This window comes from Salvelinus namaycush, chromosome 1, assembly GCF_016432855.1.
Source record: "Salvelinus namaycush isolate Seneca chromosome 1, SaNama_1.0, whole genome shotgun sequence".
Taxonomy (NCBI): domain Eukaryota; kingdom Metazoa; phylum Chordata; class Actinopteri; order Salmoniformes; family Salmonidae; genus Salvelinus; species Salvelinus namaycush.
The window spans coordinates 28,310,209-28,332,528 of NC_052307.1; the positions used below are offsets into that span (position 1 = coordinate 28,310,209).

General features: G+C 44.1%; 1 protein-coding gene across 2 annotated transcripts in view; it reads right to left on the reverse strand.

The window, feature by feature from the left end:
• Positions 1–1,773: 1,773 nt before the first annotated feature.
• The window catches only part of LOC120025169 (AP-1 complex subunit beta-1-like), a 53,645-nt gene continuing 33,098 nt past the window's right edge, over positions 1,774–22,320 (reverse strand). The window contains exons 19-22 of one of the 2 annotated variants that reach the window (XM_038969661.1): positions 15,149–15,233; positions 14,549–14,635; positions 11,818–11,972; positions 1,774–3,657 (exon numbers count right to left, since the gene is read on the reverse strand). In XM_038969661.1, the coding sequence (XP_038825589.1) occupies positions 3,583–3,657; positions 11,818–11,972; positions 14,549–14,635; positions 15,149–15,233 (402 nt within the window). In that variant the 3' untranslated portion in view covers positions 1,774–3,582. The remainder of the gene's footprint in view (positions 3,658–11,817; positions 11,973–14,548; positions 14,636–15,148; positions 15,234–22,320) is intronic. The other variant, XM_038969740.1, reaches the window with a different exon arrangement.

Consider the following 22,320-nt stretch of genomic DNA (forward strand, 5'->3'; position numbering starts at 1 on the left):
ACAAGATTTGGGTTCCAGTCGACAAACCAACCATAGAATTTAGTGGTTTAGCTTATCCACCCTCCCCAGTCACTCTAGGCAGCTTATAGATTTAGTGGGTACAGCTCAGAGATAATGTGTTGGTCCAATGTTTCATGAGCTGAAATGAAAGATCCCAGAAATTTTACATACGCACCAAAAGCTTTTTTCTCTCAAATGTTGTGCACACATTTGTTTACATCCTTGTTAGTGTTCATTTCTACTTTGCCAATATAATCCATCTACCTTACAGGTGGGGCATATCAAGAAGCATGACAGCATGATCATCACACAGGTGCACCTTGTGCTGGGGACAATAAAAGGCCACTAAAATGTGCAGTTTTGTCACACAACACAATGCCACAAGATTTGAGGGAGCGTGCAATTGGCATGTTGACTGCAGCAATGTCCACCAGAGCATATAATGTTAATTTCCCTACCATAAGCCACCTCCAACATCGTTTTAGAGATGTAGGCAGTAGGTCCAACTGGCCTCACTACCGCAGACCACGTGAATGGCGTCGTGTGGGCGAGCGGTTTACTGATGTCAACATTGTGAACAGAGTGCCCCATGGTGGCTTTGGGGTTATGGAATGGGCAGGCATAAGCTACAGACAACAAACACAATTTAATTTTATCGATGGCAATTTGAATGCACAGAGATACGAGATCCTGGAGGCCCATTGTCTTGCCATTCATCTGCCACCATCACCTCATGTTTCAGCATGATAAAGCATGGCCCCACGTTGCAAGGATCTGTACACAATTCCTGGAAGCTGAAAATGTCCCAGTTCTTCCATGGCTGCATACTCACCAGACACATCACCCATTGACTGTGTTTGGGATGCTCTGGATCGACGTGTACAACAGTGTGTTCCAGTTCCCGCCATCATCCAGCAACTTTGCACAGCCATTGAAGAGGAGTGGGACAACATTCCACAGGCCACAATCAACAGCCTTATCAACTTTATGAGAAGGAGATGTCACACTGCATGAAGCAAATGGTGGTCACATCAGATACTGGTTTTCTGATCCACGCTCCTACTTAAAGGCATTTGTGACCAACAGATGCATATCGGTATTCCCAGACATGTGAAATCCATAGATTAGGGACTAATGAATTTATTTCAATTGACTGATTTCCTTATAGGAACTGTAACTCAGTAAAATCGTTGCATGTTGCATTCACTTCAAAACCTTCCCATCTTCTAGCTCCCAGTCCGTCATGGGGATAAATAAAGCACTGAGCTCCAGATAAAGCGTCACTCTGGACTCATGGCCGCATGGATGAGAGAAGAGGGAGCATCGGATTAGTATGCAAAGCTGTTCTTTTGAAGGGTGACCAACGATGCTGTAAAAATAGAGTGCTTACTCAATCAAGTGTGGACAGTCCTGTACCTTTCGAAGGTCACGGTAAAATGCCTATAATGCACATGAACCCAGTTATGCTGGAAACATGTACATAAAATACAATTTAAAAACAACTTCTGTTTGTCTTCCCCTTTTTTAAGACTTAAATCTGTCCTGTACTGCCAGTCCAAGCACTGTCTGCATAGGTGGCAGAATGTGGAAGAGTTGCTCATGATAGTGTAAATTCCACTAGTACGATACTAACCACTGTTGTGATCGGCTTAGTCCTTTTTGTTACTTCACTCTTACAATATAATACATCCTACGTAACAGTTATTTAACAATGTGGTATACCATTCTTGATGGATGACTCAAGTGAATTCAGAAAAGATCACAATTGAAGCATTTGTGAATATATCTGATTTTTAATAGTTCTGTTTCAAATGATGTACAGTCAGTCAAAAAAACATTGATTTCGCCTTCAGCTATTTTACAGCTTATCACACACACACACGTCAGCTTTTTGCCACACACACACAGAGACACACACAGACAGACAGACAGATAGATGTAAATCCACTAATCTCCATGCAGTAAAATAGTGAGTTCCCTCGTTGGAGCTGTTCCAGAGAGTTCTGATTCAATTACTCAAAAGTTTAAATATCCAATTATTTCCCCAAAGAGACACTAGGTAAAAACAAGACTGGTGAAGTTGAGTTGTTCTGATTTTCTTCATACAAAAGACTTCATGATGTGTGCTACCTATACATGTAGTTTCCTATACAGGTAAAGTACAGAACATACAGGTGGTTTGAAGCCACTTTATGACAGGTGGCAGAGGTATTTGACCAGCTAAGAGGGGAGAAGGCAACAAAGTGGCAGAGCCCATGGAACACTGATTGACAGAGCACAAAGCAGAAACATCCCCAAACCTCTGTGGCCCTCGCTAGCCTGCCCAGAGTTAAACATCTAATTACACTACAAACAAAGTCAGGAATAGATAATGGAATGAGGAGAGGAAAGGTGCAAGGCATTTGGGAGAGACAGGTATTGTATATAGTAGTGATGATTATACATTGCTCCAACCCTCAGAATTAACAATTAGCACACATGCACCCCAACACACACACAAATACATGCACACACATGGGGGGGGAGATAGTGAGAGAGCGAGAAACAGCAGAGGTTCTGTACAACAACAAATAAAGCCAACCTCAATGGGCACACCAATGGCATGAGCCAACAACAAACTAGCCACACATGGACCATTTAGTGTCTTTTACTAGCTGGGACATCAAATTCCCTTTAAAACAAAAAGGAGGAACGTATCTGAGAGAGCATTGTGTGTGGAGACATTGAGAGGAAGTTGTGAGGTGACAGAACAGCAACACAGCAAGTGTTTCACAGCCCAGAGATGTGGAAAAACAGTCTGTACTGTCACATTTTAATGTGAAGCACTGAGGTATGCTGACAGTGGAGATTGAACTGCTAATTACACACACACTAAATTTAGGTACTAATTTGCAGAGATGCGAGGTGAGATAATCATGAGAAGAGGCATCGGGGGGAGATACGGAGAAACAGTCACAACGAGCTAGAATCGCATCCCAGCCTCCTCCTCTAACAGCACGGTCTGAACACATCTCCCAGGTGTCCCAACAGACTAGAGGCTCATGGGAGGAGGGTGGACTGGATCAGAGCAGCAGGGGTTGAACTGGGGTTAAGCCATCATATAAGGGAGAAGGGAGATCTGACTGGGTGGTGATGTTTCATTGAAAACAGACTAGACTGGGTGGGTTAATGGGAAACACCCACCCACATACAACCACAGGTGAAGGTGAAGTCGAAGGCCAGTCCCAACTATTGCCTTGAGTGAAAAAAAATGGGTCTATAGAAAGCTTTGGGATCATGTGGGCCAGAGACCTCAGCAGTTTTAAAAATGGACATAGTTTGAATCAGATAAGGACTTGTAGAGTGGAGGAGGGTAAATGCTTGGGTGACAGACAGAGAACAAACAGAAACCAGGGATCCCAGGGAGGGCACACAGACAGCAGGGTTGGAGATTCTACAAAGAAAAGGGCCTTTCAGAAGCCTGTAGGTCAGGAGGAGGGGGAGGAGAGGGTCAGAGGGGGGGTTGGGGGTCCAGGAGCTCCTTCCAGTCAGGGCCAGTCCCCATGCCTCAGGATTCCCCCCTACTTCAGCCCTGTCAGGGGTTCAGTTCTTCAGCACTGCCTCGTAGCACTGGAACACACACTGGGACACCTCTGGGGCTCTGCACTTCAGAGAGATCTGAGGAGAGAAGAGACAGTTACCACATGGTCTGGCTGGTCAAGGACATGCTGGTCTGTTTCTGTTAGCCAGGTGTTACGTGTTGAGAGGACCTCTAGTTCAGATACACTTTGACATGCCAGAGAACAAACAGGTAGAAACCATTCATTTTCTTTTAGAAAGACAGAAAAGCTAGGCACACAGTCAACAATATAACTTTTCTATCTAATAACAAAACCAACAAAAACAACTAATCATCATCATCCCGGAGGAGCAACTGCTGCCCTCGTCTTTCTCAGGAGTCAAGTGCTTTGAGAGACGAACTATAGTTGAGTGCTTTGAGAGACGAACTATAGTCGAGTGCTTTGAGAGACGAACTATAGTCGAGTGCTTTGAGAGACGAACTATAGTCGAGTGCTTTGAGAGACGAACTATAGTCGAGTGCTTTGAGAGACGAACTATAGTCGAGTGCTTTGAGAGACGAACTATAGTCGAGTGCTTTGAGAGACGAACTATAGTCGAGTGCTTTGAGAGACGAACTATAGTCGAGTGAAATAAAACAGAATCACACTTTCCTGGTCATTACGCGACCGAACATCCTTTTAACAGCGAGAGCCGTTTCAGGGAGGATGAAAGCTGTATAGACGGGATAAAGGCTAATGCGCCTGGCCACTCTTTCATACCTTCAAGAAAAGCTCCTTTTGATATGCTAGTCTAGTCAGCTAGTCCATTGCAACTGTAATGGCTGGAGTTTAAGCACTGTCTGTTTAACAAGCGCTGTAATTATTTCAGCAGCTTCACCTACTCATGTGTGAAGAGGAGAAAAAAGGGTGAATAACTTACTCCCCCGATTTTAGCAGAGGCATTTCATTTTATTTGCAGGGGAGAATTCATTAGCATTATAAATGCTGCCTTTTATTACATCTTATCAGCTTGGAGCGGAATATGAGAAGAAAAATACTGTCCCTCATTCCCTCTCAACCCCCCTTCTGCTTGTGACGTTTAGTGAGTCTGTTGCTGCAGGATCTAATACGGCTGTGGGAGGCGGTTTCCTTTTCATCAGAGCTCACACAGGAAAACTAATATATTCCCAGCGCAGTGTTTTGAAAGGGAGCACATGCTGGCAGTACTGTAGTCATGTGTTTGATGCAGTACTACTGCAGCAGCTGTGTGTTTGAGGTGCCAGGGATTGTGTGTTGATCTAGAGAGTTCCGTTTGGCTCGTGCTTACCAGTTCTATTAACAGTTATCAGTAAACTGGCCAGAGGCATTTGAAGTCCCATCAGACAGGGACCTGGTCCTTCTCTGACCAATAGGACAGGAGATCACACTGATGCGCCATAGGCAATGGCAGTTCCCCCAGCACCGCGTTGGTACATTCCACAGCTCTGCTCTAGACTAGTAGGACCACTGCACAACCCCCCCCCCCCCCCCTCGGCTCTGCACTAATGCATAGCACTGCTGGTGTGATTAGTCAGAATCTCTCTCTCCTTCTCTCTCTAAACAAGGCTATGCTGGCAGGTGTTTGGATCAGCTTATTAAGACAGTTTGTAGAAAAGCTCTGATCAGCAAGGTTACATGGTGGGCATTCTGCTTAAGGCTTTGTAAATGCTGCTGAATAATTTTCCTGTCTGAGTCAATATGAGAATTAGCGTTGGAGAATAGGGATTGGTAGAAACATGACAGGTGGGTAGTGGATGGGGAACGGTTGGAGGTGTGCAGGAGACGTAGGAAAACGTAAAGATGCTCAGATTGCTGAACCATATAAGTGGATATGAGAGAGAACGAGAGAGAAGAAAGGAGAGATGAAAGATGGCACGGTCGTGATGGTGGCTGTGCCAGAGCAGCATTCAGCATTCTCCCACACCACTGCAATTAGCCACTCTGCCATTGGTCATGCCATTGCCATGGGGACAGGAGGCGAGGGTCTTCCGCTCCACTTCAAAAGGTAGCGCTAAGTACCTGGGTATCATGGGACAACTGGGACCAATTAGGTAGGGTGCTGGAGGAGCCTTGGGCTGAGCAACATCAGGTTAGAGTAGACGAAGTTAGTATAGAGTTAGGGTCATTATCGCCATAATGATCCCTGCCATAGCTCTTAGCTTTACTGCCTAGCTAAAGGAAGCTGTGGAATCTTCCCACAGGCTGAGTAAAATCCAAAAAGTGTTCTTTTCACAGGCTAAAAATAGCCGCTCAACACAAGGGTGCGTCTGGTTGATATTCACATGTCGTACGGAGCGTGCATCAGATCCATGCAGCAGCACAGGGAGGAGAGAGAGCATGCATTCTGCACACAGGCAGATGTAGCATCTTTAGTGTTGGACACAGAGCTTCTGATGGTGCCCATCTGTAGGGAGGAAGAGAGTCTTATGGGCCTCATCCCAGCGGACCGAGACAGACCAGAAGAAAGACACAGACAGACACACGGAAGGAGGCAACTGACAGAAAGAGGGTGAATCCAGATAGTTCAGGTTGAGTGTGACACGAAAGAAACTAAACCAATCACCATCAGAGACAGAAAAACAAAAACACACAACAAAAATGATAAGACAAACAGTCAGGGATTGATCAAACACCTCACTTGAGTCATTTCATGTCTGACTGAAAAGCCTTGTATCTCCTGAATGAAAATAAAATACCAAATTAGCCAAATCCAGAGGCTTAAACCACTGATGGATGAGTCAAGCTGAATCCCCAATAATGAACAGTGGAGGATTTCAAATTAAAATCTACATTTGAAACAGATAGACTAAGACAGATTGAATGCCATAAATGGAGTCATCTGAACTGGGGGAAACAAAAAGGGACAGTAAATGCTTTCTCCTCATGAATAAAAACATGACTGAGGGGTCACATCAAGGTCACTGTTATGAACTAGTCAGGCACAATAATCTGGGCTACAGCTATTAAAACAAGTGAGCAGACAACGGTATACTGACACACACACATGCATCACAACAGAAACATACACACACACACACACACACACACACACACACACACACACACACACACACACACACACACACACACACACACACACACACACACACACACACACACACACACACACACACACAAAGAGACTCCTCAGGAGAAAGACCTAGCATAGAGACTTAATGAAGAACAGAGATGGTAATGATGATGAATCACCAACCAGAAACACACTCATACATGCCCCTGTCACTCTGCTATCAATCATTATCTCCTCATCACACTTCACCACTCCATCCTTCTTCTCATTAGTTCATGTCTTAACCCCCTTAATAACTCATGTTCAACTCACATGTTCCCACATCTTTCATTCTACTCTACCTTTTTCCATTCATTCTTATTCATACACCCTGTCGATCAGTTTCCTTTTCTCATCCCCATCAACCTTTCCCCTCCCTCTCTGCCGTCGCTGAAGTTATTCTTATTCACTCCCAGTGTTCAGGAGTAGTGATCTACATGTATGCCCCATGGGAGACCAGTTTGGAAAAGTAGGAAAATGTATGCTCTGGATAGAAGCGTCTGCTAAATTACTCAAATGTAAATGTAACTACAGTCGTGGCCAAAAGTTGAGAATGACACAAATATTAATTCCCACAAAGTTCACTGCTTCAGTGTCTTTAGATATTTTTGTCAGATGTTACTATGGAATAATGAAGTATAATTACAAGCATTTCATATGTGTCAAAGGCTTTTATTGACAATTACATGAAGTTGATGCAGAGAGTCAATATTTGCAGTGTTGACCCTTCCTTTTCCAAGACCTCTGCAATCCGCCCTGGCATGCTGTCAATTAACTTCTGGGCCACATCCTGACTGAAGCAGGCCATTCTTGTATAATCAATGCTTGGAGTTTGTCAGAATTTGTGGGGTTTTGTTTGTCCACCCACCTCTTGAGGATTGACCACAAGTTCTCAATGGGATTAAGGTCTGGGGAGTTTCCTGGCTATGGAACCAAAATCAGTGACGCCAATTTAGCAATTTTGTTGCTAGATTTAGCAACTTTTCAGACTACCCTGGCAACTTTATTTTCTTCCAAACAGCACCTAGCAACAAATTTAGCTACTTTTAAAAATGTATTTGGAACTTTTAGCAACTTTTGAAAAGTGACTCAAACGCTAAAATGCACGCATTTAAACTCTAAATGACACAAAAACGATTTTCTCTGTCACACACTCAGTCACAACACATCTGCCGGGCTGCAAAAGTGCAGTGTGAGTGACGTGAGCAGCAGGCACTCAGCTCGTGCACAGGCAGCAGCAATTTCAGCAAATTGCAAATCATTGTTGTCTGACTGCAGCAGTAGTACGGGTTCGACGAGCCAAACCCAATGAATATAGTTGGTAACGAATGTTTGATCTTGAACAGAACTTACAACATCAATCAACATGTCTCAATCAAAATTGTACAGCCAGAAGTACAGTAAAGAGTGGGAGTCTGTACCTGAACAAATGTCAAATCATATTTTTTGCCGAGCTGGCCAGTCAATTTCAGTAATGTTATTGTGTATTCTACGTAATGACGCAGTTTTACGTTATCACGCAATGACATCACAACGTCATTTAGCAACAAATCAACCTACCTCTAGCAACTTACCCTGAAAATTAGTTGGCAACACCGCCCAAAATATCGATGTTTTGTTCCCCGAGCCACTTAGTTATCACTTTTGCCTTAGGGAAAGGTGCTCCATTATGCTGGATAAGGCATTGTTCGTCACCAAACTGTTCCTGGATGGTTGGGAGAAGTTGCTCTTGGAGGATGTGTTGGTACCATTCTTTATTCATGGCTGTGTTCTTAGGCAAAATTGTGAGTGAGCCCACTCCCTTGGCTGAGAAGCAACCCCACACATGAATGGTCTCAGGATGCTTTACTGTTGGCATGACACAGGACTGATGGTAGCGCTCACCTTGTCCTCTCCGGACAAGCTTTTTTCCGGATGGCCCAAACAATCGGAAAGGGGATTCATCAGAGAAAATGACTTTACCCCAGTCCTCAGCAGTCCAATCCCTGATGTTTTTCCTGGAGAGAAGTGGCTTCTTTGCTGCCCTTCTTGACACCAGGCAATCCTCCAAAAGTCTTCGCCTCACTGTGCGTGCAGATGCACTCACACCTGCCTGCTGCCATTCCTGAGCAAGCTCTGTACTGGTGGTGCCCCGATCCCGCAGCTGAATCAACTTTAGGAGACGATCCTGGCGCTTGCTGGACTTTCTTGGGCGCCCTGAAGTCTTCTTCACAACAATTAAAGATTTGTACAGGGTAAAAGGGATCTTGAAGAAGGAAGGCTATCACTCCATTCTGCAACGCCATGCCATACCCTGTGGACAGCGCTTAATTGGAGCCAATTTCCTCCTGTAACAGGACAATGACACAAAGCACAGCTCCAAACCCAAAGCACAGCAACAAACCTTCACCCTGCAGGCAGTCACTGAATCCGAGGTGCTAAAGGAGCTCCTAAAACTTGACCCCCAAAAAATCATCTGGGTCTTTCTTCTTTAAGGTTGTTGCCCCTATCATCGCCAAGCCTGTCTCCTTTCTGGGGAGGCAGCCACGCTTCGTCCTTTATGGAAAAGGGGGAAATCAAGCTGATCCTAACTGTTATAGGTCTATTTCTATTTCGCCCTGTTTATCAAAAGTGTTGGAAAAACTTGACTATAATCAACTGACTGGCTTTCTTGATGTCTATCGTATTCTCTCTGGTGTGCAATCTGGTTTCCGCTCAGGTTATGGATGTGTCACTGCAACCTTAAAGGTCCTCAATGATGTCACCATTGCCCTTGATTCTAAGCAATGTTGTGCTGCTATTTTTATTGACTTAGGCAAAGCTTTTGATACGGTAGACCATTTCATTCTTGTGGGCCGGCTAAGGAGTATTGGTGTCTCTGAGGGGTCTTTGGCCTGGTTTGCTAACTACCGCTCTCCAAGAGCGCAGTGTATAAAGTCAGAAAATCTGCTGTCTCAGCCACTGCCTGTCACCAAGGGAGTACCCTAAAGATCAATCCTAGGCCCCACGCTCTTCTCAATTTATATCAACAACAAAGCTCAGGTAGTAGGAAGCTCTCTCATCCATTTATATGCAGATGATAGTCTTATACTCAGCTGGCCACTCCCCAGATGTTGTATTAAACGCTCTACAACAAAGCTTTCTTAGTGTCCAACAAGCTTTCTCTGCCTTTTACCTTTGTTTTGGAGGTGTTCAGAACAAGGTTATGTGGTTTGGTAAGAAGAATGCCCCTCTCCCCACAGGTGTGATTACTACCTCTGAGGGTTTAGAGCTTTAGGTAGTCACCTCATACAAGTACTTGGGAGTATGGCTAGACGGTACACTGCCCTTCTCTCAGCATATATCAAAGCTGCAGGCTAAAGTTACATCTAGACTTGGTTTCCTCTATCGTAATAGCTCTTCTTTCACCCTAGCTGCCAAACTAACCCTGATTCAGATGACCCATGCTAGATAAAAGAGACATCATTTATAGATCGGCAGGTAAGGGTGCTCTCAAGCGGCTAGATGTTCTTCACCATTCAGCCATCAGTTTTGCCACCAATGCTCCTTATAGGACACATCACTGCACTCTATATTCCTCTGTAAACTGGTCATCTCTGTATACCCGTTACAAGACCCACTGGGTGATGCTTATTTATAAAACCCTCATAGGCCTCACTCCCCTCTGAGATATCTACTGCAGCCCTCATCCTCCACCCTTTCTGCCAGACACATTCTGTTAAAAGGTCCCGAAAGCACACAGATGGGATGGCGTATCGCTGCAGAATGCTGTGGTAACCATTCTGGTTAAGTGTGCCTTGAATTCTAAATAAATCAGACAGTGTCACCAGCAAAGCACCCCCACACCATAACACCTCCTCCATGCTTTACGGTGGGAAGTACACATGCGGAGATTGTCCGTTCACCCACACCGCGTCTCACAAAGACACGGCGGTTGGAACCAAAAATCTCCAATTTGGACTCCAGACCGAAGGACAAATTTCCACCGGTCTAATGTCCATTGCTCGTGTTTCTTGGCACAAGCAAGTCTCTTCTTCTTATTGTTGTCCTTTAGTAGTGGTTTCTTTGCGTCAAATCGACCATGAAGGCCTGATTCAGTCAGTCTCCTCTGAACAGTTGATGTTGAGATATGTCTGTTGCTTGAACTCTGAAGCATTTATTTGGGCTGCAATTTCTGAGGCTGGTAACTCTACTGAACTTGTCCTCTGCCGCAGAGGTAACTCTGGGTCTTTCATTCCTGTGGCGGTCCTCATGCGAGCCAGTTTCATCATAGCGCTTGATGGTTTTCCGGATTGACTGACCTTCATGTCTTAAAGTAATGATGGACTGTCATTTCTCTTTGCTTATTTGAGCTGTTCTTGCCATAATGTGGACTTGGTCTTCCACCAAATAGGGCTATATTCTGTATACCACCCCTACCTTGTCACAACACAACTGATTGGCTCAAACGCATTAAGGAAAGACATTGCACAAATTAACAAGACACACCTGTTAATTGAAATGCATTCCAGGTGACTACCTCATGAAGCTGGTTGAGAGAATGCCAAAAGTGTGCAAAGCTGTAATAAGGCAAAGGGTGGCTATTGGAAGAATCTCAAAAAATATATTTTGATTTTTTTAACACTTTTTTGGTTACTACATAATTCCATGTGTGTTATTTCATAGTTTCGATGTCTTCACTATTATTCTACAATGTAGAAAATAGTAAAAAAATAAAGAAAAACCCTTGAATGAGTAGGTGCTCTAAAATCTTTGACCGGTAGTGTATGTTTTCATGGAAAACAAGGACATTTCTAAGCAACCCCAAACTTTTGAATGGTGGTGTGGTTAACTATCAAATTTATTTATAAAGCCCTTCTTACATCAGCTGATATCTCAAAGTGCTGTACAGAAACCCAGCCTAAAACCCCAAACAGCAAGCAATTTAGGTGTAGAAGCATGGTGGCTAGGAAAACTCCCTAGAAAAGGCCAGAACCTAGGAAGAAACCTAGAGAGGAACCAGGCTATGAGGGGTGGCCAGTCCTCTTCTGGCTGTGCCGTTACTTTGAAAAAGTAGTTAAGTAAACTATACTATTCTTAAGGGTAGCTTTAGTAGCTTGGTAAACTACAACACTGCCCACTCCTCTCTTTCATAGATTTCTCTTTCCATTAATAATGTTGTTATCCGTCCCTCCTTGTCCCTTAACTCACCGTGTAGTTGGGGTTTCCAGCCTGCACCTTCAGCTCAGCCAGCACCCAGATGCCGTTGGACAGTTTGATGGACATGTAAAGCATATCCTGGCCCTCCACCGTGCGCTTGGCTATGGTGAAGATGTTACTGCCCTGCAGCTTGTTGCTGGCTGCCTCTGTTTAGGGGGACAAGAGAATAGCCCTTAAAATCACAATGGTCACTTCTTCTCAAACTTGAAATACACCGTTAACATTTTAAAACTCCCAGGCAAACAACGGTTCATCTCCATCTGCAGATGATGTGAAAACAGTGTTCTCCAAGTGTTGATAATTAGCCTCGGAGTGTTCGGTAGGCTTGTGTTACAAGCGGTCAACTGTACATGAGGGGATCAGACCGGTGCAATATGATGGCTCCATGTAGAGAGCTGAACCTGGACCTTCAGCCATACTACTGTTCAGCTTTAATGGGAAGGGGCTTGGGGACGGCATTGCAATCAGGACCATAATGAAAACCAGGCTGCTGTCATTAATCATCATCGGCTCTGGGAAGGCAGGTAGTAGTCTAAAGTCTGGGTCCTTTCTCAGTTCATACTCTATAAACTGTCCTAGCTCTATTTCTCGCAGAATTCACTTTTCATGGGCTGTGACTTTACTCATCTGTAGAGAGCACTGATGAAACGCTGCCATAGTCTAAGCCCTTGCCTTTGCATTCAAAATGGTAACTACATTTTCAGTAACAGTGACTGTTTCAAACTACCTGCATGGCAAAGATATACTCAATTAACTTGTCCAAGGTGCGTGTCTGTCTCACTGTCACGCTACGGTAATGTCTCAATCATACATTTTCACCTTAAAAGGAAATTCAATCTATTCGGGGTAATATAGTATGAGCCGTCATTAGTCATTTAGCTCAGACATATTGGTTTTCATGGTGGTGTAAAACCAGATTATCACATGTAAATAAGGCCAGCAGGCCATAAGTTAACTAAATATATCCATCAGACGCAGTGCTGTCAGAAAGTGTTCACATCCCTCGACTTTTACACATTTTGTGGTTACAGCCTGAATTTAAAATGTATTAAAATTGAGATGTCAGTGGCCAACACACACACACACACACACACACACACACACCATACCCCAAGATGTCAAAGTGGAATTAGGTTTAGAACTTCTTACAAATTCATTAAAAATGAAAAGCGAAAATGTCTTGAGTCATTAAATATTCAACCCCTTTGTTATGACAATAAGTTCAGGAGTAAAAATGTGCTAAACAAGTCACATAATAAGTTGCATGGACTCACTCTGTGTACAATAATAGTGTTTAACATATTTTTGAATGACTACCTCATCTCTGCACCCCACACATACAGATAATTGTAAGGTCCCTCAGTCGAGCAGTGAATTTCAAACACAGATTCAACCACAAAGACCAGGGAGGTTTTCCAATGCCTTGCAAAGGGCCCCTATTGGTAGATGGGTAAAAATAAAAACGCATACATTGAATATCCCTTTGAGCATGGTGAACTTATTAATTACACTTTGGATGGTGTATCAATACACCCAGTCACTACGAAGATACAGATGTCCTTCCCAACTCAGTTGCCGGAGAGGAAGGAAAGCACTCAGGGATTTCACCAAGAGGCAATGGTGACTTTAAAACAGTTACGGAGTTTAATGGCTGTGATAGGAGAAAATGAAGCTAGATCAACAACATTGTCATTTAGGTTAGTATTATAGAGTAACTATATTGAAAAGTAGGAAGCCTGTACAGAATAAAAAAATATTCCAAAACATGCATCCTGTTTGCAATAAGGCACAAAAGTAAAACTGCAAGAAATGTTGCAAATAAATTTACTTTATGTCCTGAACACAAAGCATTTGGGGCAATTCCAACACATCACATCAGAGTACCACTTAATATTTTCTAGTATGGTGGTGGCTGCATCATGTTATGGGTATGCTGGCCATCAGCAAGTACTAGGGAGTTTTTATTTTAGGATAAAATAAACGGAATAGAGCTAAGCACAGGCAATATCGTAGAGGAAAACCTGGTTCAGTCGGCTTTCCAACAGACACTGGGAGACAAATTCACCTTTCAGCAAAACAAGAACCTAAAATACAAAAGCAAATACACTGGAGTTGCTTATCAAGACAACATTGAATGTTCCTGAGTGGCCTAGTTAGTTTGGACTTAAATTTGCTTGAAAATCTAATGGCAAGACTTGAAAATGGCTGTCAAGCAATGATCAGCAACCAACATGACATTTCTTGAATGTATTCTTTTTTTAATATATTTTTTTATTTAAAAAATTTGCCAATATTGTACAATCCAGGTGTGCACAGCTCTTAGACTTACAGCTCTAATCGCTGCCAAAGATGATTGGAACATGTATTGACTCAGAGGTGTAAATACTTATGTAAATTTGATATTTTTGTAGTTCATTTTCAATACATTTGCAAAAATCTCTAAAAACATGTCTTTACTTTGTCATTATGGGGTATTGTGAATAGATGGGTGAGAAGGTTTTGAAGTCAGACTGTAACATAACACAATGTGGAATAAGTTAAGGGGTATGAATACTTTCTGAAGGCACTGTAGATGGTGCGTGTTTCTGTCAGAGCTCCCAGTCTGTTTCCACAGAGGTTACATGCCAAGCTGTCTCAACACATAAAGCAGGTGGTGCACATTCTCCTCCTCTCTCCTCTCCTTTTATCCCTCCAATCCCTTCTTTGTCTCGGTCTGTCTCACCTGAGTTGAGATGACAGTCTTGGATCTGGAACTGAGACTCGTTGTCGCTAGGAATGTCTTTCCATGTGGCCAGGAACACCTGTCGCTCTGGGGAGAGATACAAAGAAGAGTGAAGACGGGGGGCAGGAATGAGAAAGAGGAAAAAAGAAAGAAAGGAGGGAGAGAGAGAGCAGAATGAGAGGGAGACTGAACGAGAAAGCAAACGGAAATAAGAAACAAATGAACGGTAAACAGTTTGTTGTTGTGCTGAACAACGCCGGTCCTGCTGTGCTTTTAGGATCCGGAGCATTAGCTCCCAGCCTCCAGCAGCGTTCCTACTGCTCGCCCCATCTGGAACCTCCACAGGGGGACAAACACCACCACATTCCCCCAGATTGAATCAACCAGAGTAGGAACACAACAGGGGAAATTGGAACCAATGTCACAGATGTGTGATCTGAGAGCAAATGCATGACTAGATTGTTTTCTGCACACGGAACTCAGACAAAAGGCTTTCCTGAGATTGACGTAATAGTCACGGGTTGGCGTCAGCCTGGCTTGAAGCTATGGAAAAGACAGCAAAACCATGATTCACTGAGTAGTCTATTCAGGTACACTCACCCATCTTTCCATCTTCCACAAACAGCATGCTGATGGGGTATTGGCAGCTGAAGTAGAAGACGTCAATGTTGTTCTTCACAGCCACCTGTTAGAGTGATTACATAGAGGGGAGGGGGGATGGAGAGATGAAGGGGCAATCAATGACTCATTGTTTTCAAGTAGTCTGAAAGGATAGACACTGCAGGGCATGCGTGGGGTTATTGAACAAGAGATGTTATTGTCCTGTGGATATGACACACACGATAGCATACGCTGCACTCCATATTCCACTACACAAGGAGATGCTCTCTCCCTCCCTTTCTCGATCTGTCAGGCCTGTTTAAGGCAACATCTCTTATTCCTCCCTTAGTTCCATCCCTTCTGTTTTCTCTGAGAATGAAGATACCATGCTACAAATGATTTTATTTGGCCTTAGACCAGATGATAACTAAAAAGGCAATTTGACTACATCGTCATTGAAACCTAACATAGAATGCATCCCAAATGGCACCCTATTCCCTTTATACTGCAATACCTTTGACCAGGGCCCATAGGGGCACTATATAGGGAATAGGGTGCGATTTGGGACACAGCCACAGTCTACTCTAAGAACTTTGTGGAGCGGTCACCGTATCGATCGGACTGCTCTATAGAAGAGTGATGAGGACAATGAGGTTGAGTTAAGCCTGCGGGGTGGAGGGGGATGACAAGAGAAATTCTCTGAATAATTTATGAGGGAATATTGGTGCTCTGTTGACGCAGTGCCTGCCTGCCAGGCTGTCTGGACTGCAGTGGGGGTACACTGTATCCCTGGGTCTCCCTACGTCTCTCTCTAACCTTCACACAACTTCTGGATCATAAAAGTACATTGCTTAATGGAAACATCACTGCTGCTAAACTATGTGTGTTTGTAGCCTACAGTACTATCATACAGGTCTTGGGCCTGTATGGAACAAATAGTTAAGCAGTGATGAGTACAGCATTTCCATCAGGTAAAGTGAGAAAGTGACTGTTGGTTAAATAACTGTCAGCAGTGGTGTAAAGTACTTAAGTAAAAATACTGCTTAAGTAGTTTTTGGGGGTATCTGTACTTTACGATTGATATTTTTGACAACTTTTACTTCACATTTCCCCTGAACCCCAAAAGTACTCGTTACCTTTTGAATGCTTAGCAGGACAGGAAAATGGTCCAATTCACACACTTATTAAGAGAACATCCCTGATCATCCCTACTGCCTTCTGATCTGGCGGACTCACTAAACAAGAATGCTTCGTCTGTAAATTATGAGTTTGAGTGCCCTGGCTATCCGCAAATAAAATAAGACAATTGTGCAGTCTGGTTTGCTAAATATAAGGAATTTGAAATGATTAATTATTTTACTTTTACTTGAGTATATATATATTTTTTATTTCACCTTTATTTAACCAGGTAGGCCAGTTGAGAACAAGTTCTCATTTACAACTGCGACCCGGCCAAGATAACGCAAAGCAGTGCAACAAAAACAAGAATTACAAACAAATGTACAGTCAATAACAATAGAAAAAAATCGATGTACAGTGTGTGCAAATGTAGAAGAGTAGGGAGGTAGGCAATAAATAGGCCATAGAGGCGAAATAATTACAATTTAGCATTAACACTGGAGTGATAGATGTGCAAGTAGAGATACTGGGTGCAAAAGAGAAAGAGGGTAAGTAATAATATGGGGATGAGGTAGTTGGGTGTGCGATTTACAGATTGGCTGTGTACAGGTACAGCTCTGACAGCTGATGCTTAAAGTTAGAGGGAGAAACAAGACTCCAGCTTCAGGGATTTTTGCAATTCGTTCCAGTCATTGGCAGCAGAGAACTGGAAGGAAAGGAGGCCAAAGTAAGTGTTGGCTTTTGGGATAACCAGTGAAATATACCTGCTGGAGCGCGTGCTATGGGTGGGTGTTGTTATGGTGACCAGTGAGCTGAGACGAATATGTAGTGAGGGCCAGCCAACGAGAGCATACAGGTCGCAAGTGGTGGGTAGTATATGGGGCTTTGGTGACAAAACGGATGGCACTGTGATAGCAAACTGGATGTAGTCTGAGTAGGAGTGTTGGAAGCTATTTTGTAAATGACATAGCCGAAGTCTAGGATCGGCAGGATAGTCAGTTTTACGAGGGTATGTTTGGCAGCATGATTGAAGGAGGCTTTGTTTTGAAGTAGTAAGCCGATTCTAGATTTAATTTTGGATTGTAGATGCTTAATGTGAGTCTGGAAAGAGAGTTTACAGTCTAACCAGACACCTAGGTATTTGTAGTTGTCCACATATTCTAGGTCAGAACCGTCCAGAGTAGTGATGCTAGACGGGCGGGCGGGCGCAGGCAGCGATCGGTTGAAGAGCATGCATTTAATTTTACTTGCGTTTAAGAGCAGTTGAAGGCCACGGAAGGAGTGCTGTATGGTGTTGAAGCTCGTTTGGAGGTTTGTTAGCACAGTGTCCAAAGGGCCAGATGTATACAGAATGGTGTCGTCTGCGTAGAGGTGGATCAGAGAGTCACCAGCAGCAAGAGCAACATCATTGATGTATACAGAGAAAAGAGTCGGCCCGAGAATTGAACCCTGTGGCAGCCCCATAGAGACTGCCAGAGGCCCGGACAACAGGCCCTCCGATTTGACACACTGAACTCTATCTGAGAAGTAGTTGGTGATCCAGGCAAGGCAGTAATTTGAGAAGCCAAAGCTATTGAGTCTGCCGATAAGAATGCAGTGATTGACAGAGTCGAAAGCCTTGGACAGGTCGATGAAGACGGCTGCACAGTACTGTCTTTTATCGATGGTGGTTATGATATCGTTTAGGACCTTGAGCGTGGCTGAGGTGCACCCATGACCAGCCCGGAAACCAGATTGCATAGTGGAGAAGGTACGGTGGGATTCAAAATGGTCGGTGATCTGTTTGTTAACTTGGCTTTCGAAGATTTTAGAAAAGGCAGGGCAGGATGGATATAGATCTATAACAGTTAGGGTCTAGAGTGTCTCCCCCTTTGAAGAGGGGGATGACCGCGGGAGCTTTCCAATCTTTGGGGATTTCAGACGATACGAGAGAGAGGTCGGTTAGGCTAGTAATAGGGGTTGCAACAATTTCGGCGGATAATTTTAGAAAGAGAGGGTCCAGATTGTCTAGCCCAGCTGATTTGTAGGGATCCAGATTTTGCAGCTCTTTCAGAACGTCAGCTGTCTGGATTTGGGTGAAGGAGAGGCGGGGGGGGGGGGGGGGGGGGGCTTGGGTAAGTTGCTGAAGGGGGTGCTGAAATGTTGGCTGGGGTAGGGGTAGCCAGCTGGAAAGCATGGCCAGCCGTAGAAAAATGCTTATTTAAAATGATCGATTATTGTAGATTTATCAGGGGTTTATGTTTACTATCCTCAGTGCAGTGGGCAGCTGGGAGGAGGTGCTCTTATTTTCCATGGACTTTACAGTGTCCCAAAACTTTTTGGAATTAGTGCTACAGGAAGCACATTTCTGTTTGAAAAAGCTAGCCTTAGCTTTCCTAATTGGCTGAGTATATTGGTTCCTGACTTCCCTGAAAAGTTGCATATCGCGGGGCTATTCGATGCTAATGCAGAACGCCATTGGATGTTTTTGTGCTGGTCAAAGGCAGTCAAGTCTGGGGTGAACCAAGGGCTATATCTGTTCTTAGTTCTACATTTTTTGAATGGGGCATGCTTATTTAAGATAGTGAGGAAAGCACTTTTGAAGAGCAACCAGGCATCCTCTACTGACGGGATGAGGTCAATATCCTTCCAGGATACCCGGGCCAGGTTGATTAGAAAGGCCTGCTCGCTGAAGTGTTTTAGGGAGCGTTTGACAGTGATGAGTGGTGGTCGTTTGACCGCAGACCCATTACGCACGCAGGCAATGAGGCAGTGATCGCTGAGATCCTGGTTGAAGACAGCAGAGGTGTATTTAGAGGGAAAGTCGGTCAGGATGACATCTAAGAGGGTGCTCATGCTTACGGATTTAGGGTTGTACCTGGTAGGTTCCCTTGATCATTTGTGTGAGATTGAGGGCATCTAGCTTAGATTGTAGGACGGCTGGGGTGTTAAGCATGTCCCAGTTAGGTCACCTAACAGTACGAACTCTGAAGATAGATTGGGGGCAATCAATTCACATATGGTGTCCAGGGCACAGCTGGTGTCCAGGGCACAGTCTATAACAAGCGGCAACAGTGAGAGACTTATTTCTGGAAAAGTGGATTTTTTAAAGTAGAAGCTAGAATTGTTTGGGCACAGACCTGGATAGTATGACAGAACTCTGCAGGCTAACTCCACCCCCTTTGGCAGTTCTTTCTTGTCGTAAAATGTTATAGTTAGCGATGGAAATTTCAGGATTTTTGGTGGCCTTTTTGGTGGCCTTCCTAAGCCAGGATTTAGACACGGCTAGGACATCTGGGTTGTCGGAGTGTGCTAGTGTGTGCTAAAGTGTGCTAAAGCAGTGAATAAAACAAACTTAGGGAGGAGGCTTCTAATGTTAACATGCATGAAACCAAGGCTTTTACGGTTACAGAAGTCAAGAAATGAGCGCCTGGGGAATGGGAGTGATGCTGGGGGCTGCAGGGCCTGGATTAACCTCTACATCACCAGAGGAGGAGTAGGATAAGGGTACGGCTATAAGAACTGGTCTAGTGCGTTCGGAACAGAGAGTAAAAGAAACAGATTTCTGGGCGCGGAAGAATAGATTCAAGGCATAATGTACAGACAAGGGTATGGTAGGATGCGGGTACAGTGGAGGTAAACCTAGGCATTGAGTGACGATGAGAGGTTTTGTCTCTAGAGGCACCATTTAAGCCAGGCGAGGTCACTGCATGTGTGGGGGGTGGAACAAAAGGGCATATTGAGCAGGGCTGGTGGCTCTACAGTAAAATAAGACAATAATCACTAACCAAAACAGCTCTAGACAAGGCATATTGACATTAGGGAGAGGCATGTGTAGCCGAGTGATCATAGGGTCCAGTGAGTAGCTAGGTGAGCTGGAGACACGGCGATTCAGACAGCTAGCAGGCCGGGGGTAGCAGGCTAGCAAATGGGCCTCAGGGGGACGTCGCGACGGAAGAGCCTGTTGAAACCCCCTCGGACGGTTACGTCGGCAGACCAGTCATGATGGATCGGCGGGGCTCTGTGTCGGCAGTAAAGGGTCCAGGCCAATTGGAAAAAGAGGTATTGAAGCCCAGGAATTGTCTGATGGATCTCTTCGTCTAGCTGGGAGATGGGCCTAGCTCAAGGCTAGCTCCAAGCTAACTGGAGACGTTAGCCAGGAGTAGCCACTCTAATAGCAGCTACCTAGCCGCGATGAGCCATTGTAAAGGTTCAGAGCTTGCGGTAGGAATCAGGAGATGTGGTAGAGAAAAAGCAGTCTGCTATGCTCTGGGTTGATATCGCGCTGTGCAGACTGGCAGGAATTGACCGGGCTGAGGCTGGCTGATGTCCGAGTTAACGGTGATGACTGCTTACAGTGGCTAACTGACTACTAGCTAGTTAGCTTCTGATGGGGGTTCCGTTATTGTTGTTTGTTATTTGAGCAATAATGTTTACTTAAAACTAAATACTTTTACTCAAGTAGTATTTTGCTGGGTGACTCACTTTTACTGGAGTAATTTTCTTTGAATGTATCTTTACTTTTACTCAAGTATGAAAACGGGGTACTTTTCCACTACTGACTCCTCCTCCTGTAGGAATACAGCTGTTTGGGAGGAGGAGTGCTGGGGTCAGGGGAAACAGAACAGAGCTGTGGCGTAGACTAGAGCAGCACAGTGTGAGGTGACTGCTAATGACCATCCCCACCTCTCATCTCTTCTGGAACCCCTTATTTTCTCTTACCAGCTGCACAATGTTCCATCCCCCCCAAGTCAGAGGACTGCTCTGATCCAAAGAGGCCCCGTCTCTCTCAGTTCTGTTTCTCAACCAATAACTAAAGTTCCAGGGGCTCTCTCATGTCATATTTCATCCTGTTTCTATAGGTCAGGAATTTAAATAACAACCAGACAGTACTTGAACATGATTTGAGGTGAAGCCAAGACACAGCTAAGACAATGAGGCTGAACAAATTCAACTGGGGGCTGTTTTATCATTAACAAAGCATATGTAAAAGGCCAAAGCTGCCATCCCATGTAGTAACAATTGTCAACCTAACAGTTAAAACAAGCGTGTGTCTGCAGTAGGGTTGAATATTTTACAAATGTTCCATCCCGAGAATAAAATCACCTTTCTCCCGGGTAAACAGGTATTTCCCACCAAAACCGGAAGTGTTATTCGAAAGCATATAAATGTCTGGATTTGATTACAGCTTTGATAATCATGAAAATTCAAGTCTGATGCTAGCTGAGCCTGATGAGACATACATTAAAGACATTTTGAGCCCAAGCAAGCCCAAATGATTGTGCCGTTATCCAATACGTAGCCTACCACACAGCCTACGCAGGACAGAAAAACATAAAAGCCCATAGATGTAGCGCTCTTGGATAAATAAGTTAAACAAGTTCCAGTAGGCTAATCTTTGACTGTGGACTGCATTACTGTACTGTATTATATGGACTGGAATTACGCACCTCGTTCAAATCATGACGCTGGGGGAGAACATGATGCTGGTCCAGGACATGCGGCCTACAAAGTTACAATTATAGGCTAGTGAATGTGATTTTAAATTTGACATTTTTATCATTCGTAGGCTGACACATATATAGGACTAGCTTTCAAAAATATTTCCTCTAATGTTGTGCGACGTGCGTATTATAGCCTACCTCCTCTTTCCCTCTGTTGCTTCCTTCATCTCTTTCAACAATTAAATGTATATAAGTTCCATTGTCCTTATAGTCATCATTGTAATGACATGCTTGAATAATATAGGAGTAGAATAAGATGCAGCGGGGTATCTCTTCTCTTCATGAACATTGAATGGTTACATGGGTCTGAATTAGGGCTGACCCCATTTAGTCGACTGGTTGATAGGCTGATTGACAGATTTCAGTCGAGCAGTAGCAAAAATGTTTTCAATAAAAGGTGTAGGAGACACCTGTATGATTCGCACCTGTCTGAGTGGACTGATCCATTGTGGAGGTGGAGGAGATAGCAATTGTCAGTCTGATGGACTGTGCCACTGAAATGGTATATGGTTATATTATGTAAGAACAATGGTGCAACACAAATACAAATCATTATTTTGCATTGGATAG